The sequence below is a fragment of the Corvus hawaiiensis genome, chromosome 3 (genome assembly GCF_020740725.1).
Source record: "Corvus hawaiiensis isolate bCorHaw1 chromosome 3, bCorHaw1.pri.cur, whole genome shotgun sequence".
NCBI classification, from domain to species: domain Eukaryota; kingdom Metazoa; phylum Chordata; class Aves; order Passeriformes; family Corvidae; genus Corvus; species Corvus hawaiiensis.
The window spans coordinates 92,377,812-92,397,026 of record NC_063215.1 but is presented as its reverse complement, the minus strand read 5'-3'; the positions used below and the strand labels follow the sequence as shown (position 1 = coordinate 92,397,026).

Here is a 19,215-nt window from a genome sequence, read left to right as displayed (position 1 = left end):
GTCTTTTAGAAGACACAGAGGCGGCTGGTTACCTGAGATGTACTCTCAGCTCTTTTCAGCCGGAGGGGACCAAGAGCCTCCTGCCTGCACGACTCAGCAGCACATGCACCTGCTGCTTTATCCATGCTGGAACTCAAATACAAAGTGCGTTGTTACCTATCGGACAGGGCAGCTCAGCGAGACCCATTTAGCCCGTAATATCCCCAGCATTGCCCCGGGGACCGCACGGTTCCAACCCTCCGGTTTGTACTTGACAAATGACCTTTCACAAGACGTGTAATTCAAATTACAGTAAGCTCCAATGTTGGAGCCGAGCAACTGCAGAGTAAGCGGATGCTTCTTCCTAACATCGTCTCCGAAACTAAGAGGAAAAAGTCCTAATTCACAAAGGAACTTTAAAAACTGCGATGGGAAAGGAGTGTAGGCAGGCCGTCTCTTCCTGCGACCCCTCCGCCAGCCTTGCCCTCGAAGCCCTGCAGCCGGGTTCCATCGCCCCCCGTCGGGGCGCCCCCTGCCCTGGACGCCGTCGGGGCCGGAGCAGGCGGGAGAGGCGCCGGCCCCGGGAGCGCACTCCGCCGGCACAGCCAGCCCGGGAAGGGCCCCCGGCTGCGGGCCGCTCCTCCCGCCGCCGGCCGGGGCCGCAGAGCCGCGCAAGCCCCGCCCGGGCGCCCCGCCGGGGGCGGCCCCGCTGCTCAGTGGCCGCCTCGGCCGTCGCTCAGGCGGCCGCGCCGCTCGCCGCGGGGATGGTGGGGCGGGCGCCGAGGGGCGCGGGCAGCGCCCACAGCCCGGACGGCGCCCGGCGCGGCGAGCCACGGCCGGCCAGGTTTGACCTCGCTTTCCTTGCCCCCTTCCCTCCCTTCGCGAGCGGGGCCGCGCCCGGGCCGCCCCCGGCCCTTCCCGGCGGGTGTCGCTCCCGGCGGCGGGACAGCCGGAGCGGTGCCCCCCGCGTGACACCGGCGGGCGGCGGGTGGCGGAGGGTGATGCTGTGTCAGGTCACCGCGGGGTGTCGGGTCACGGCAGGACCCCGGGCTGTCCCCAGGCGGGGTCCCCGTGACTGGGGACTGGCGTGCCTGAGGTCCGGTAAGGTCCCGTAAGGCTCCTCTCGTCCCGTTGGCAGTGCCGCTGCCGCATCCCTGCCGTCCTCCCAAAAATAGAAGAGCGAGAAGAACACAACTCCCAGACAAACGTGCAAGATTACGATACTTTTGAGGTACCTACACGGCCAGCTTTCAGAATTTCGAGAAATTAAATTGGTACGTAGTGTGGTATCACACTGCGACTTAAAAATTACTGTCATCAGGAAAAGGACGTAAAATGATGTTGCGTGCTGTAATCTTGTTTGCTGCACATATCTGACACTGGGAAACCGAGCAGGATTAATGAGCTGGAAGGGGGCAGCCTGGCCCCTGAAACTGGGGGATTGTGGGGGTCTGCACCCAGGGCTGGAGTGGGTGAGCACTGACTGACTGTGTCACTTCATGGGAACAACCTCATCAATACCTAGGAAGCAGCAGAAAATGCATTTGTAAATCAGATTTTGATGGAAGTTTTAAATAGCTCAGGCAGCAGTTTGTCAGAGCACAGAATTATGCAAAATGAGTCAAATGGATAATAAAGTTACCAGTGTTCGGAGGTGAGTAAGGGCCTTGGCCAGCAACAAACCTGAGAATGACTTCCTTGATTCCTAAACAGGTCCACTTTGTGTCTCATCATTTTCCTTCTCCAGTCCAATCTTTATGGCAGCAAAAATATTTGTAAGTGCCGAGTTTGGGTGAAAAGATGGAAGAAAGGGACTTGAAATTCAAGAGGTATGGTCCAAATGCATTTAAGCCAGTAAACATTTTAGGATGGTGAAGGGAATCCACTATGTACTGCACAAACCCATGCCTATTGAAACAGAAGAACTTACCAAGCTTTCTCCAGCAGAGAAAGGACATCCAGAACATACGGACAGAATATGAAACGTTTAGTTAAACACTGCATTTTGTTAAAAACAGAGAAAAACACTGACAGTGTGATAAGGAATATGTAAATTTTTTAACATACTTCAAAAAGTTAGAACATTGTTCCCTCCCCTCTGAAATGTATTTTGATAATTTCCAAGCAGACGGCAAAGAAAAGGAAATTATATCAATCCCTTTGGGGAGAATGTGACATTCTGACTTATTGAAGCCTAGAAAGAGGTTTATAAACTTAAAAAATGAAAAAGACAAATTTAATCTTTCCAGACTTGTCAAACTTGTCTCAATTAATTTTTGATGACATAATTAGAACTTAAGGCTTTAATGTGTGCTTTTTAAGTTTACTTTTCAAAAGATTTAATTTTTTAAGACTCAGGGGAAACGGAGGGCTTTGCGGTGGGAACTGGAGCAGGAAGAAGGGGCGGACTCTGTGTAGGTTTGAGTGCTGATTCAGAGTACTCTATTAAGCCAAGAGAAGATGAACTCATTTTTATCCTCCCTTGGGGAATCAGACAAGAAACAGGAAGTCATTGATTCTAAGTAAGATCATTCACTCTGCAATTGTAAACAGTGTATTATGTGCCTGTAAATATTTCCAGAACCCACTGGCTTGTTGGAAGATACGAAGTAAATTATTACAATCTCTAGCAAACAACCCACAATAAAAAGAGTTATTTTCAATCTTTTTATCCATAATGTTTATGTAGTGGAATATTAATGAGTTTGGACATTGAGAAACTCCTTGGCTGGACACACTGTTCACTGCCAGAAATCCAGCTACTCAAATGTTTTGTCTGTTGAAAGACAAACATTTTTAACTCCACCCTGTAATATTGCGCCCTACCAAAAAGCAAAAATTCTTTCATTACTTGACCTGTTTGTGTTTTCACTGCCACAAACACTGAAATAATCCCACTGTTAACCAGATGTTGGCCTCGTCCATTTTTGTTTCATGTAGCTGCAATTAGTTAAGAAGGAAAAACCTAAAATATCCTAAATAGTCTAATGGTATGTTGCCACTCCTCATTACTTAAGAGAGCAGAATCCTCATAAATCTGCAGCTGAAACTACTTTTTCCCTCTAAAGTAGGAGAAGTTGCTGCTTGGAAGTGCCACCTTTCCCCCTTGAACAGGGGGATTCTGGATAAACAGAGAGGAGCATGGACTAGGGACAGGACAGCGGTGAGCAGCTTGCTTCCCTGACAGTCCAGGGAATTTTCTGCTAAGCTTAAAAGATGGGGGAGAATGGCAAAAGACACCAGAGATGTCTCGGTCACCTAGGAGGACTGCAGTTGAAATGCTTGTGTTTAGAATGTGGGTGTTGTAGGATTGGCTTAGGAAACTATTTTAATAATATACTAAAGTCCTAGCGATTCCATGGGGATTCCTGAGTGGGAAATTCCTGAGTAAGGATAGTTGTAAGCTCTGGCTTAGCAGCTTGAAGTCTAGCCTGCAGGACCAAAAAGAAGAAAAAGCAAAAAAGTGATTGTGGTGAAAACCTACAAACTTCAGTTTTTCTTTCCTAGTTTTCCTTCTAAGTTGAGGTATGGAATGAAAGAAACAAGGAATTTAGCGTATGAGAAAAGAAAGAAGGTTTTGAGCAAGAGTTTTTCACCTGTTTAGTTATCATGAACTTGAGAGTTATGTGAGACAAGGGAAATTTAGAAGAGAAATAGCAAATATTACTGTAGCAAAGAAAAGTGAAGGACTTTTTTGAATCCTGTTCATTACTTGATCTGTTTTGTGGTGCTTTTCCTCTTTTCTTCCCGTTGTCAAAAACAGTGGAGAAGATAAATTCATAGGTCTTTCACCTCCAGCTGAGGGGTTTCAAGGGGGGCTGCCTGTTCCGATGCAGGGAGGAAGGGAAGTGCTTGAAGCTAGGCTTCTGGAGGCCTGGGATAGTCATGGGAGGGGGGTTCTCAGTGGTGTCACTTACTCATCCATCCTAACTGTGTCAGGACTTGCAGTGTGGAGATCTGTATTATCCATAATCTTCCTGTATCAGCCTCCTTCATCACACTGAAAATAGTGGCTGCTTGCTGTTCCTCTTCAGTGTCCCACTGTTCAGGTGACAAACATGCAATATAATCTTCAGACTTGTAGTTTTTCTTTGTTGTAATCTGCCAGCAGCCTTCCACTGAATAGTGTTTTTTACATGTTTGTTATTTCTGAGATGAATTGGATACTTAGGAGCTATTCAGGCTTTATTTTCAAAGCCAAACCTAAGTGTCCAGAATCCTGTAAAGGCCAGGCCTTTACTTAGCAAGGGAACTTCTTGGACTGAATGGTTACATTCAGCCATCCAGTTACTCTTTGTTAAACTGCCTACAAATACTTGGAATACAACAGAGCCCAGTCCTTCTGCTTACACACAGATGATTTTCTTTGGCTTCTCAAACCATGATGAGCAAGCTCTCATCCTGAATAATTTTTCCAGCAATGCTTGTCCAGAAGGGCACTGAGATTAGTTTCCAGAAGGCATGAGCAGTTAAATGTGGATAAAAGCACATATTTGAGACTGAAAGATGCCTGAACCAGGATGTCCTGAGATCTGCAACAGCTAATGCAAAAGGATTGGTTTTTTTGGGGGGGGAGGGGGGGGGCCCACTAGAGACCATTTGCTCACCCACCTTTACATTTGGAATCAGAAACTCCCCCTTCCATCTCATTAAGGATATTGAGTTTTAAAGGAACTTTGATTAAGCAGAAGAATGTTAAAAGACTTTTAAAAGAGTGGTCTGCCAAACATTAAACTTGTGTAAAACCAAATGTGCTACTAACTCACAGGCAGTTACACCTATGTAAGGCCTTTGCTAAGCAAAAGCTCAGTTCCCTACGAGACTCTCCTGAGTAAGAAAGGATATATGCAGTAACTGAAGATTAGAATATGAGAGATGTCTCTGCCTATCAAGGAAAAATAATTGCAGCCACAGGATAATTGAAGAAATTAAAATACAATAAACCTAAATATTATCGACACAGATTTCAGAATTTGATAGTTATGATAAGGGCCTTTGTAAACTAGTGTACTTTTACTAAATTTTATGAAACTGATAAAATTTGGGAGCATTCTTGAGATTTATATAAAATAGGTTAGTATGTATATTAAAGTCAGACATTAAGTAAAGACTGAATTTGACATTTTCCCTTTCTTTTTCCAGCATAAATATGGCTGAACTTTCAGAGCCAGAAGGTACTGTAAACTGGAAGGAAAGATGTTTAACTTTGGAGTCACAGTTAATGAAATTTCGTCTCCAGGCAAGCAAGATCAGAGAGCTATTAGCAGAAAAGGTAGGTCTCATGAGATGAATTTTAATGATGTATAAATTATTTTATTTTATTATGGGGGCCAATCCCATGTTATGGTTTGGGATCACAAGTACTGAGATTTTTTCAGAAGGGGAAAAATAGCATTTTACAACAAAATATATGGAAAACATACATGTTTTAATGCTGTGAAAGAATTTTACACATCAGAATTGCCAGAAAAAATGTTCGTTTTCAAGTGAGAGCACACTGGCAACTCTCCTGCAGAGAAAAATATGTATCCAGTAATCACTTTTACAACACTGAAGTAAATATTTAACACATTTATTATGTATTTGAGATGTGATTTAAGACACAGAAATCATCACGGAGAAAATCCAAAAGTATTATTTTCTCCAGTGTTCTTTAATGAATCATATAATTTACCAGACTTCATTTTCCTATGAGAACACATCTCCAACTATGGCTTATCATCTGAGTCTCTGGACCCAGAAAGTTGAAAATTATTGTACCATTTAATTTGAAAAATATTGTTTAAATTTTTACTTTATTTTCCAAAAGAGAAACATTTCACTTGGCATATTCAGATGTGTATCCCAACAGTCAGTTATAATTGAGCCCATATTTGAAATATAAAACCTCCACCATTTTATTTACCTGGTAACATTTCAACAGAACAAGGCAATTAAAAGAGTACAAGAGACAAAACATTTTAGAGAGTTATTGGAACTATGTCATCATTAAGACTCACTTCAGCAAATTTCTAATTAAAATGTTTCATTGTAGTAACTCTTCTATGAGCTAAATTTTCCATCAATTGCTCCCCCTGAAAGAAAAGTAAAATTCAGATAAACTGATAGTATGTAAGTGAAAATACTTCTACTTTTTACATGTAAGTTAATGCTTCTCTTTTGTGGATTTATCCATTCTCCCTTTGAAGCCATAAATACATTTAATCTCCATATTAGTCCTCTATGAATCATGCCCATTTTACTATGTTTTAGTGGGGGCAAGAGCTAAATAGTATAAAAGCAGGAAGAAACAGATACCTTTGTATTTACAAAGAACCCTGGATGATGTACAAAGTTCCAGATGTGTTCCGGTCCTTTCCTAATAATGCTTAACATTGTTTTATTTGACAGCTAAATTAAAATTAACAATTGAGTATGTTTTCATGGAGATACCTATTTTAATTCCAGGATCTTAATCAAAGTCCTTTAGTTTTCTATATTATGTGTTTTCTATTATTTTATTGACTATGCACTAAGTCTTGTAAGGACCTGCTTGTAAATCTTGCTTGTATAAAAGCTTCTCTTCCCCTGAATAACAAAATACCGAAAACTTTGTCACTTCACTGCCCAGTGTCCATTACCAAATGTCTCCCTTGAATAGCAATGAGCCCTCAACAGAACTCTGCAGATCTCCCCTGATAGCTGCTGGTCACTGTAGGAAGTAACTGATAATGCACTATTTTTATTAACCCCTTTTTTTAATTCATGGAGGGACATTCCCTCTTACCCCATGGCTCTTTATTTCCTTGAAACACTTTGCAAAATCCAAATAATTATAATAACCAGACCCTCCCTATTTTCAGCCTTGGTGATCCGCTCAAAACTTCACCAGCTTTGTAATCAAACATCCCTCTTTTTAAGGGCCACTTTAACTCTTTCTTTACCTATAATATTTATCCATGTGCACCCTAATTTTGCTGTTACATTTTCTACTAATTTGCTTGCTACAGACATCAGACTTGCAGATCAATAGTTGGTTCAATTATGTCATCCAGTTCTTGACTGAATAAAATTTGGCAATTTATTACTATTCATTTCATCTATTCATGGCCTTATCTGTTCTATGGAGGCATGAAACCTCAATTTGAGATGGAAAAAAAATGGAATAAAGAAATTTAGTATTTTCTGTATTAGACATATTTTCATTAAGTAGGCATGAAAATTTACAGCAATATAAAATAATAATAAAAAACTTTTCAAATAATACCAAATTCCACTGAAATTGTATTTTTACAGTTAGTACTCCAAATAGTTCTACTTTGGCATAACTAAAAATATTGCAGTTAGAAAGCAGTGTAGTTGAAAACTCTTAATTGTTCCCTAATGCTGCAATTTTTCTGTATGGCAAACTCTCATTGAAGTGGTATTGCAGAATATGAGGGTTGGGAAGAACAATGAGCTGTGCAAAAGTTTTGACATTTCATTTAAGAATTAAGAAAAAAAAAAGTTAAAAAAGGAAAACTACCTGTGTCTTTCATTGTAGTTAGCAAGGCTCAGAGAAGAGCAAGTTATTATCGTCAGTCTTGGAGGAGAACATCCATCCAAGAGTACAATCCTGGCTACTGTAGCACTCAGCAGATCACTGGATGCTTACACAGTCAGAGCTGTTAGATCAGAAATATCTGTTCTCTCTTTACCCTGTCTGGATCACTGCATTTCGGGATGGAATGTGGCTAAACTCTGGACATGGCTTTCCAGGCAACCTTCCAGCAGCCATAACTACCGAGTTTTACATGGCTGCTGCTGACTGTAGTTTTGGCAACCTAAAAGTTAAGATTCATGAACAGCACTTCACAAAACTATCTGAATTTTAAAAAGATTTTATAAATTTGAATGCTTTCTATTTGACTTTTCACTTTGTTCATTTACAGTTTGCATTTCCAGGCTCTTAACTGAACTAGAAATATCCTCTAAAATTAATAGAAATGTATGCATAATCATATAATTTCAAATATCAACATAAAAAACATAAAACCAAGCAGAATAAGAGGGATGAAATCACAAATCTTCAGTGCTGTGCCTGAAAGAAAATATTCAAAGGCAAATTATTCTCATCTGTGAGAAATATGACTGTGAAACAGATAAAAAAACTTAAGAACTTTCCATGTAACTGCTCTCTTGTTTTCATTTGCCTTATCTTTCTCAGAAATTTTAGAAAAGGCAAAGTCTTTACAGAAGTTATACATGGGAGAAACATTTTCTGTTGAAGACCACAGGTCCAACAAGTATTCCATTGGGATAATTTGACATAATACTCTCCAGAGCAGTGCATTAGAAGACTTCATGAAAAATGATCCTTCTCCTTACTGTGCCACTTTGACTTTTTAATATGAATCTTTCATTCATAAACTGGAATTCAGTTGGGACATGTATCAAAGTCTGGTCACAGCTTAATAAAATTTGATCATATTCATCTGCAAATTAAGCAGTCTTGCACAATTCAAAAGGAACCATATTCAAAATGGGCACTAAAGTCTTTGTATGTATTTCTGAGTTGGTGCTGTTGGCTAATAACCCAGTAGTTATTTTTTTCACATGTTTTAATTTTTGAAATTATACAGACAGTTCTCAGTATTGGTTAAAGGAAAGATACACTCACACTAGTTTGAAGTTGAACTGCATGGAATTGTTATTCAAAAATATATTTAGGAAATAGTAAAGTGAATAATGAAGACCCAGTTGGCCGGTAGTGATACTAACAACAAAAGAATAACGTAGCCCATGTCAGTCTTTATAGGTACTTTCTAGATTTGTTACTTGTTATAGAATGAAACAAATTGGCAAAGCTCAGAATAATTCTCACTCTTACTTTGATTAGCACAGGCCTTTATTTATGGTTTTGTTTGCAATCATCTCTATGCTATGAAATGTGTACTAAAACACTGAACAGTAGCAGCAGACAGTTCCACTTCAAAACAGCAACAAAATCACAGCACTGTGGTGTGACAGACGTAAAACCCTGTGGGTATTATACTATGTAATTGTTGTAGGAAACAGAGTAAGAATGATACTGTGACAAAAACAGGGAGTCTGTACAGGAAGGCAAGAGAAATGGATTGATGGTAATTCTCCAGCCTTCCTCCTCTGCCTGTTTGAGAGGTATCTCTTCAAGACAGTGTATCAGGACATCCTATTACCCTGTGTGCATGACTTACCAGAAACTGCCAATGGGTTTTATACTTGTTGTATAGCTTTGTCTAAAACCAGATTTACATAAGGGATGTCTTGAATCTATCCATTGCCAATATTTGTGTATGACCACAAAATGCCAATATGTGTGTGAGTCCGTAAATGTATTCAGGCTGGATTAACTGAAGCACTTTTCTTGTACACTAGAAATCAAATACCTTTGCAAAGTTATTTTATTTAATAGCACCCCTGCAAATAAATGAACAATTAACATGAAAAGTCTTGAGTATATTATTCTAACAGATGTGTTCTAATTCAGAAAAACAAACTAATTACTGTGTCCTGTAAGTTTAGGAAGTATTCATCCTTGAAACTCAGTTGAGGAATTTGCATTGTAAATGTGTTGCAGCAGTACAGCTACCAAAGCTTAATTTTTTTACTGAACTTGAGGAGAAGAAGAGAGAGAAGCAAGGGAATATACAGTGTTTTCAGAAAACTTAATCCATTCCCTGTTGTTTATTTGTTTTTAATATTTTTTCATTTTGCCAAGTAAAGAGTCTGTATTTATAAATCTAACGTGCAAAGAAAGAGACCTTGTTGGAGTTTTAAGCAGAAGCTGCTGCTGTAAGTGGGAGAGGTCTTTACAGGAATTTAAGGAATGATGTTAGAAAGTATCCTGGTACGCCAAATTTAGGATGGCTGTGAAACTGAGCTTTAAGCAGAAGCCTGTATTTTAATGCAGCTTGAGTCTTACGTATGTGAAGATTTTACAAAAAAACCCCTTTGCTGAGTAAAAGATTACATGTTTGTACTGCAAGTTTAGCTTCCAGCTGGCATTTCAAGTAATAGGAAAAGTTGGTGACCTTTGTTCTTTCCACAGTAAGTGCGTTTTTCACCTAGAATACGCATGCAATGTAAGGTATAAAGTTGATGTTCTTCATACCACTAAAAAGTCATTTTAGTAGGAGAACTACATAGCTGTGTTAAATTCCCACTTGGGCAGCCTCCACTGGATCTCTTTTTTGTCAGACCCCATTAGGACTGAATATGGCACTGACCCAAATGTTGCGTTATGGGCTGTCCAGTAATACTCAGCCTTCCTATGAATGTCTCCAAGTTTGTTTCCTGCAGTGCTGAGGGTCATTGTGTTACGCTTTAAGTGATTTTCAACAAAAATAAATGATTATGAGAGAGAATTCTTTTCATATGTACATTGTTTTAACCTTCCACTTGGATATTGTCTGTATTCATGCTCAGCTGGCAATGAGTGTGTACATCACAAATGCAATATTATTTATACTTTTTGTACAGGTTATGAAAATTGAATGATAACCAACTTTTAGGCCAAATACTATTTTTCAGTATATTCCAAAGCATAACACATTTTGGACCTGGTCTTACAAACCAACAGCTAAATCCAGGTATTATAAATACCCACTGTATTTCACAGTCCTGTTTATGGTATATCATTTGACATTGGAAAATGAAGCAGATGCAATCTGTTTTGTTATCTCTGGCTTGGCAATTTCATGTTTAATGTTTTTGGAGGAAAAGTCAGTAAGGCATTGGACTTATGCAGTGACTGCCAACATAAAAATAAAATAAAAGGGGAGCAGAATACCATTGAACCAAAATTATTCAGATGGTTATTTTTCAGTCTTTAATTGCTCTTAAAAAACTTCTCATCCTGGAAAATAATTCAGTTGCAATTAGGAAGGTACAAACAGGAGAAACCAAGGAGAGTTCAGGAGAATAAAAGTTTATATGAATAGAGTTGTAGGTTTGTTTACACCTTTTTAATATCTACACATGTTTCTTAAAGTTCCATTTTTATCCCTTGTCTATTATTAAGTTTATGCTATGCCTTGTTAAAACGATGGGGCTTTTTTTGTTTTGTTGTTTTTGAATATCTTAAAAATACATTCTTTCTAAGGAGGCTGAAAATGGAAAAAAAAAAGAGAACTCAGGAAGCAATAAATTAGCTGTTCTTGTAGAGGCCTGGCTGGGTAATGGCATGAAGAGCACAGCCTTTGCTGTGAGGCCAGAGGATTCATATCTCGTCTCTGGTGGTATTCACTTCTATTCCAGCTCACCTGAGATGGGGAAGTTGATGGAAGCTGTGGAAGCTGTGATAGTGGGTAGACACCTGTGCAGATCCTTAGCCAATCTAATACTTGTTTAGCATTTCACTTACAGGAGCTACAAGATGTTTTTTCTCCATTTTTCATGGTGAGAACTCTTTTTGCTCATTTAATTTTCATTGCTTGGGACAGTACTTCCACGCTTTAAATACCTGTTGTCTTGTCTTTAAAGTGCAATATGCTGCCCTACATATATTTCTGGAATCTCTTGCTCCGTTGCCATGTGTTTCCAAAGTGTCCTGTACCCTTTAATGTCATTAATAAATTCAGTTTTCTTTTTTTAAACTGTTGGCAGTGAGTGGTACCTTTGTTTCTTAAGCCATCACCTCTCAGGCAGTGGCACGTCCTGTTTCAGGTGGATGCTCATGTTGTGGCTCTAATAAGAAGCCACAATTCAGGGAGACAGAGGCAGCAGAATTTCCACAATTGCAGTACAGTGATCAGTACAAAACAAAGCAGATGAACAACCAGTTCTTGATAGATGTTTGTCTTTTTCATGTTAAGCACCATGTGAGACTTCTTTTTACTTGCCTGCCAAAGTGCTTTGGTACCTTCTCTCTCGCTGAAAAATATCTTCACTCCTTTCAAGATTTTGAATGCTATGAGAATGTCTGTGCTAAGAGTGGTCATCTACCTAATTTGTATTTGATTGTGTCTCTGCAGTTTAACTATCAAGACAAGATCTGAGTTGGAAAAGATGACTGCCAGAAAGAGGGAATTTCCTAGTGTCTACCAGGCTTAGGAAAGTTCTGTGACTGACATTGGGAAAAGCATGGTCACTGAGCCAGCATTACATGCTGCTCAATTGTCCTTCACTACACTGCCTCCTCGAATCCCACTGTGGAATTTAACTTTTTTAAATCTGTATGTTTGCTGGCAGCTGTCCTAGACTACCAGTTCTGGAAGGGTTCACCCTCTGGGCTTCTCAGTTTTGTATCTTTAAGTTACATAGTTTCCCAAAGAAATCATTAATTTTACTACAATGAACTCAACTGAGATGTGAAAGATTGTTTTTTCATATGTACTTTTCACTCATTTAATGACAACTAGAAAACCTTTTGAGCTAAATAATTCTTAAAAGCATGTTTAAGTATTGAAAAGAACTTGAAAGAAGTAAAATAACTCAGCAGTAAAACTGGTCTCATCAAGGAGAGCAGTAGAAATTTTGAGCCTGGTTTTTCATTTTGGAAACTGAGCAAATAGAGACTGGTAATTTTTGGAGGTTTCATTTTGTTTCAAGGAAAGGCTACTAAGCACAGTTTGTATGAATGAGCTGAATTGCTAAAAAGGAGAAGAAAGAGAGGTGTGCAATTGAGAAGTGCCTTTTGCCTACCTAGGAGAGTAGTTAGAAGTGAACAGGATTGTGATTCTACACATGCAGATTGTAGAAGTGCTGGTCATCTGCAGGAGAAGCAGGAGAAGTGGATATGTGTCTCTGTGTGTGTGCACAGAGATGTAACTTTGACATCAAAGAATGAAATTGTTCTTATGCTTCATACATTTGTGTGACAGAGAAAGACAAAATAAAAAGGAATTGGTGAGATGGCAAATTTGCAGAGGAATGGTTGACAGTGCTTTGTTCATGAGAAGAATTGTAGCCTTTTACTTGTTAATTGTTATTAAAAATGAAGAAAATGGGAGAAGAAAAACCATGGGAGAGCTCTGGAAGGTGGCAGCTTGCAAACTGCCAGGTTGTGAGCACTAAGCTGTGTTGCAGTAGTCATAACCTAGGTGAGCATTCAAGTGGGATTTGAGGGAAATACGAGGCTGTAGCTTTCTGAATTTAAGCCAGGTGACCAATTCTTTATCTGAAGATTTTTTTTTTCATGTAGGAAATAATAAAAACCAATAAAATTTCATATACAATATATACTTGGTCTATAATTAGCCAAAGGAACATTTGAGCCCCATTGAGACTTAGCCTTTACCATTAGCCCTTTTGGGGAGATCTGTGACAAAAAGATTAGCTTCAGAAAGCAAATCTTCATTTCAAGGACTGAAAAATTGAGTCATATTTTTATAGGTTTTATCTTGTTCTAGGGAAAAGTTATTGTGCCAAAATATCCATTTTTCACTGAAGGCATATTTAATTTTATAAGTACAGGTGGCTCTGAAGAATCATTTCCTAGATTATACAACAAAAGGGATTTCTACTAATAAGTTAGATGCAAAGCTGTTCTATTAAAGATAAGTGTCTCTAATTATTGTACTCCCTTTGGGATAAAAAAATCGGCCAATAAAGAACAAAATATTTCTTCCCCAAGGCATGTGCTCATTCCTTCTTTACAAATTATCTTTATTTTTCCTATGAAATGTTAGTATATTTATTTTACATCTCTTTTCCTTAGGTGTTCAGTCTATATGGCTTAATTAGTCAGGTCATATTTTGTTGTAGTTTATAAAGATTTAGCACTGTCCATATGGACAATACATAACACATAGAAGAGAAATGTCAAGGCAGAAGGAATAATGTTAAAAAGTATGGATGGAACATACCTAGTCAGCTTTATAATAAATGAGTTAAAGAACTAGGAGGAATATTCCTGTATATTCCTAAGCTAAACTACCAGAAGAGAGACCTCTGTGAAAAGAGTAAGTCACGCTTCCAGAACAGTTTGACCATCGCTTTTAACTAACAAATGTGTGCAAGGCTTTATATGATTGGGCACAGTGTACTGTAAAACATGAAAACTGATGGTCATCAAAGCCATCAAGAAGCAGATTACTTGCTTTTAAGCAGTACTAACTTTTCTTCTGGAAATGCAGAGATTTGTTGAAATATTTGGGTCTAAATACAGGAATAGAGAATCAAAAGGGGAAATCTTGGTCAGATGTAGTGCTGTGGAATAGCTGGCAGGCATGTTCTTCAAACCATTTATAAACTTACCAAGTATCACATAAAAAAACACCAACCAGATCTTTTGTCTTCATAGCTTCTATTAGAAGGCAGTTCTAAAATCCTTTCTACTCAATGTGAAAAATGAGTGTCTTCTAAATGCCAGCCAATGTTTATTCATCACCTGTTTATATCTACTGGCACCTCAGAAAGACAGTTGTAGGTGTTTTTATCCCTCAGTTGCTTCTCCTATTTCTTTATTTATAGAAGCAACCACATACCCATGTCTCTGGTTTTGGCAAGTCCTGTGTGGTGTGAGGACTGGTAGTTCACCGTATCTAAAAATGGACAGATTTACTATTTTTTTATGGGGAACATTATTTTTCAACCACAGATGGTTAGGGCTTTTTTTTTCAGATGATGAAGATTAGAAAAATTGAAATGCAAGGAAAACAACAGACTCTAAACATACCATTCTCAAATGACTGGAAGTCCTGCATTTCATCAGCAGACAAACTGTGCAGAAACATTAGGTTTTAACTCATTTTTCCTTTTTGAAAACTTTGACCTATTATCAACATGCTTTGAAAGGCATCCAGAGAAGTGATGCTTTTTCTTTTTGTTCATTAATGGTTGTATTTTTTCCTATATTTATTTCAAAAAGATTTCCAAAAAGTCTGTGTGATACAAGCATGTTGTTTATAATATTAAAAACTAGGAGACACTGTATGATGCACTGATTGTAATGCAAATCTCAAACATGAATGGGATAAATTGTTATGTTGAAAATTGGCTTGGATAAAAAATAGGGTTTTTTTCCTATACATAACAAACATTTTTCAGATTTCAAAAGGAACTAATTACAACAATTTTCATTTTTAAAATAAAATGTTTCCTTTAAAATTATTAAATAGCTATTTCAAATAACAGGAAAGTTATCATTTTAGTGCTGTGATTTCTCTCTAGTACACACTACAGGAATAATGATCTCTCTGTATAGAAATGAACGTGTATATACACTTATATACATACAAAAGGCATATTTTTTAAATTTGTGAGTGATGACTTTTGAGTTTATACCCTTTGGTGATTTCATGTAATATGTGCTTTACTCAAATGAAAAGTTCTTTACTTGCACAAAAATATGTATGTTCAACATTTCTGAATGCAGCCAAGAAATTTCCAGGTGACCTTTGAAAAGGAATCACTTTATGATTTGCCTTTGTATTGTATAGAATTCCCAGTGACTGTGTGTTGTACTTCAATGCCCAGACCTCCAAGGCAGTACACCTCTGTTTTTATTGCTGCCATGTTTCTTCAAAGCATTCACTATTTATTCACACGTGGCATTTCTCTGTTCATTGTTTGAACAAAAATAGCTCAATTTGATGAGTCTCAGATGTAGAGTGGTTATTTCCTTACTAGGTTTAAAACCAAATCTGTTTCTAACAATAGAAATGGTTTTCTATAATTCAGTAATTGACGCAGCATGCACTGATCCGTTTTCTGGAAATTGTAAGAGGATTTTTCACTTAAAGACAGAAGGAGAAAGTGCAGGTTAAAGTAGCATCTGTTCTTCTGTACCTGTGTTGTTCAGTCAATATGTATGTATTTTTTGTTCATGGGCCAAAATATTTATATTTAAGACTGTAAAATCAAAACCAGTATAGATTATGACCAGACATCTCTGAATTCATACTGAATTTGCACCAATCCAATGTGGGTGACAACAATATTCCTTACAAGAGATTTGTTGAACTGGGCCATTATTTCAAGTTACCTCATTTAGGACATGATAGAAAATTAAGCTTAAATATGTTTCACATGCCAAATGTTATCAAAAACATGATGGCTCTCCATGTTTCTCCTGGGAAGCCAACTTTATGTCAGTTGATCCTTTACGGACTGTAGTTCATTCGAGCAATGTCTCACCTAACAGCAAATACATCCCATGTTGATCCAGTGATGCTGGCAATTTGCTGAGGTGTATACAGAAAAGTTGGTGGGACAGAGGTCTGGTTCAACAGACTTTTCTTTTTTTCAAATCTTGTTCTTTATAAAGTCAGAGTTGGTCATCAATATTCAGGATGCTGCCATAGGTAGAGTTCTTCTGCATCTGATGTTTGCCCCTAAGCATGGATATGGCTGACATTACCTGCCACATCCATCCTCAGGTTAAGGATTTTTAAAAAATTTTTATTTGAGGATCTTAAGCTATCAATCCATGGTCTGAAATGGCCTTCACAGTCACTGGGTAAAAAAAATCTAGCACTGCATTTCATTCTTGATGAGTTCAAAGCATGACTTGATTAAACCATTCAACCAGTCCCGTATTTCCACCTTCTCCCAGTAATGGTGTGATCGTTGTTGAGAAACTTTTCACTACTTAAGAAGAAGGTTTAAGGTTAGGTTTTGTTTGTGAAGAGAAATTCTTCCCTTAGAAATAGTTCCAATCTTTTGCCCAACAAGTTCGATAGCCCTCAGAGTATTCTAAGGCAGTCGTTTCTTCTGTTTAAGTTCACAGGCTTATAAAGAAGCAAAGCAGTCAGAGTATAGATGTAAATCTAATTTTTCAGGCAAAACCATTTGGTGGATTGTTTATTTAGGCAAATGGCAAAAACATTGTTTTAAGTTTCATTATTGTTACAGGAGACCCTGAAAAACAAACCTATATAAACTCTAAATAAAGGAAAAATCAGGACTCACTTAGTAATTATTATGTAGCATCAAATTATTGAAACGCTGGCAAATTTAATTTTAATAGAAGTGCTCATGTTTGGTAACCATGATATTTCATCCTTGCTGAATAATATAGATTGCTTTTTTTTAACAGGAGTCTCCTAAAAGAAACTGAAGACCCTTTAGAAATTTTGCAACTAAAATCTCACATTTAGTTGTTGCCAGGAAGCTGATTGACATATCCATACTGTGAGACCACACAAAGCTTCTTAGCACACCCTGAAGTAGTTAACTATTGAAGAGGCAAAACTAAACTTTGTTCTTCCCTTTATAATCTCTGAATGATCTTTTGCTTGGTAGTTATTCTCTCAGCTTCTTTGGCTCCTGGCTTTATGTTAATCTTAGCAACAGCTTTATTCAAATCATATTCTTTGTCCCAGTAGTCTACATTAACATATTACTACGTTCCTGGTCCTGGGTAACAGTGTGTATATCCCAGAAAGAGGTGCACTGTGCAGGGTCAGTGCACAGCTGTGGAAGGAATGTGGGCCTTTAGTGCACTGGATGATCCAGGACTCAAACTGTTGTGTAGAAGAGCAGCTCTACTGCCTAATGCTTGTACAGTGGCTCAGTGATCATGAGATGCTGCTGCAGAGACCAGCTGTTTGCAGGTTTAAGCCAGGTTGGAGCTGGTTGAGCTGCAGTGGCAGCTGGGTGAACTTGGCAAGCAACATTTTCAGGCTTTAATTCCATTTACTAAATCTGTCAGGTTTCTGATACTACCTTACAGATGAAATTACCTGAACTTATGGGACATAAATAAATTGCCAGTTGCTGCCATGCATTTGCAAATTGCCTGTGAAAGTGGATGAACAACTTGCTACTTATCAGTAAATTTCACAATAAAAATATCTAAAGTTTTCTGTCATAATATTCTAATTTCTGTCATAATAGTTTTCGCTCATAAAATAGAGACAGAACATTACAGAGTATTAGTTCATTATTAGTACCTGCACTCCCATTATGTTTAGCACAGTGCTTTTACTACAGCTGAATGTTAGCTGACCATATATTCAGAAATAACCTCAATTTCCGAATCCCAACTCACTAAAAAATAAATGTCTGAAAAACTGTTTTAAAGTGAGTCTTGCAAACCAAACTTCTGTTTGAATGTAAAACCAAAAAGACAGATGGAAAGTAACCTTAGAAGTCAAAATTCCAAAAGTTAAACTCGAAGTTAAAATCTTAACATGAGGTCATTTAAATATGAAATTAAATTCATGTGACCAGAGAGGAACAAAGAAGGCTTATCTCCCTGTCCATCTGGCAAATGAATGACTGGGAAGATCAAATCCTTAAAAGTGTTCTTGCAAAACAACTCACTGGGGACCTGACCATAACCATGTGGATTGTGAAATGTTTGTTGCTCTTGTATCAGTGGTGTGTTGTGGTATTATTATGATGCAGACTTTGGGGTTTTGTATTGTATGAGAAAGGACTAGAAGATGAGTTACAGCTTTTTTTTTTTATGTTAATGAAACATAAGTCTCATAGTCTCCATTTTCAGTTATTGATGGATAGAAAATGATGACTCTGTCCTTGTATGGATATGGTGCTAAAAGTTTCATGTGATTGGCAGCATAATTAGGAAGAGAAAAAAAGAGATGGAGAGTGAAAAAGAAACTGAAACATACCAGAAATTGAGTACAAACAGGACAGGATGAAACTGGTTATTTTAAAACCATGCAGTAAACAGGAGAAGGAATAAATGGGTTTCATTTGCATTATTTGCATCATATGCTTTTCTAAGAACAATTTTCAAGCTGAATACTGAGTATGGCAATATTAATTATTTGATGTTTCATTCTCTTCAGGTGAACTGAGGTCCTATCTAGATATTTCCTAAGAACCACCAAGTCCTTAAGTCATGGAATACCTTATGAACTTCCAAGTGTTACTTCAAACCAGAGATTACTTCTTAAAAAAACTCAGCAAAATCAGACTACAGGGCTCTTAACAAAATGTAACAAAGTGTAAACAAAGTATCTCTTTCTGGCCCCTTCTGTTCTGTATTGTTGGGAAAGCCTTCAAAATAAATCCTGTAAAATGCAGGGGTTTTCCAAGGCCCTGGGCAAAGACTGAGCCTGTGATTCATTAATCTTCAATATAAAATAAGAAATCTGCCCCCCTCAGAAGTGACCTGCACTTCGCCATGAAAACTGGTCTCTTGTCTTCACCCACTGCTGCTGTGGGGCATCTGAGGCCACCATGTCTCTTCTGCCACATCCTGCAGCATGTGGAGAAGTCTGGGACAGTCCTTGTGGCATATTTGTCCAAAATGCTAAATTTGTCAACTTCAGAAGGAGTAGCAGCCAAGTACCCTCTACTCTTGCCTCTTTTGGAGGGACATGA

General features: G+C 38.2%; 1 protein-coding gene across 7 annotated transcripts in view; it reads left to right on the top strand.

The window, feature by feature from the left end:
* The first annotated feature begins 759 nt into the window (after positions 1-759).
* PLEKHH2 (pleckstrin homology, MyTH4 and FERM domain containing H2) overlaps positions 760-19,215 on the top strand; it is a 55,100-nt gene continuing 36,644 nt past the window's right edge. For 2 of the 7 annotated variants that reach the window (XM_048296450.1, XM_048296444.1), the window contains exons 1-2: positions 1,719-1,808; positions 5,122-5,251. In XM_048296450.1, coding sequence (XP_048152407.1) covers positions 1,780-1,808; positions 5,122-5,251 — 159 coding nt within the window. In that variant the 5' untranslated portion in view covers positions 1,719-1,779. Of the gene's footprint in view, positions 824-1,018; positions 1,254-1,718; positions 1,809-5,121; positions 5,252-19,215 lie in introns of those variants that run through there. The other 5 variants (XM_048296448.1, XM_048296446.1, XM_048296449.1 and 2 more) reach the window with 5 other exon arrangements.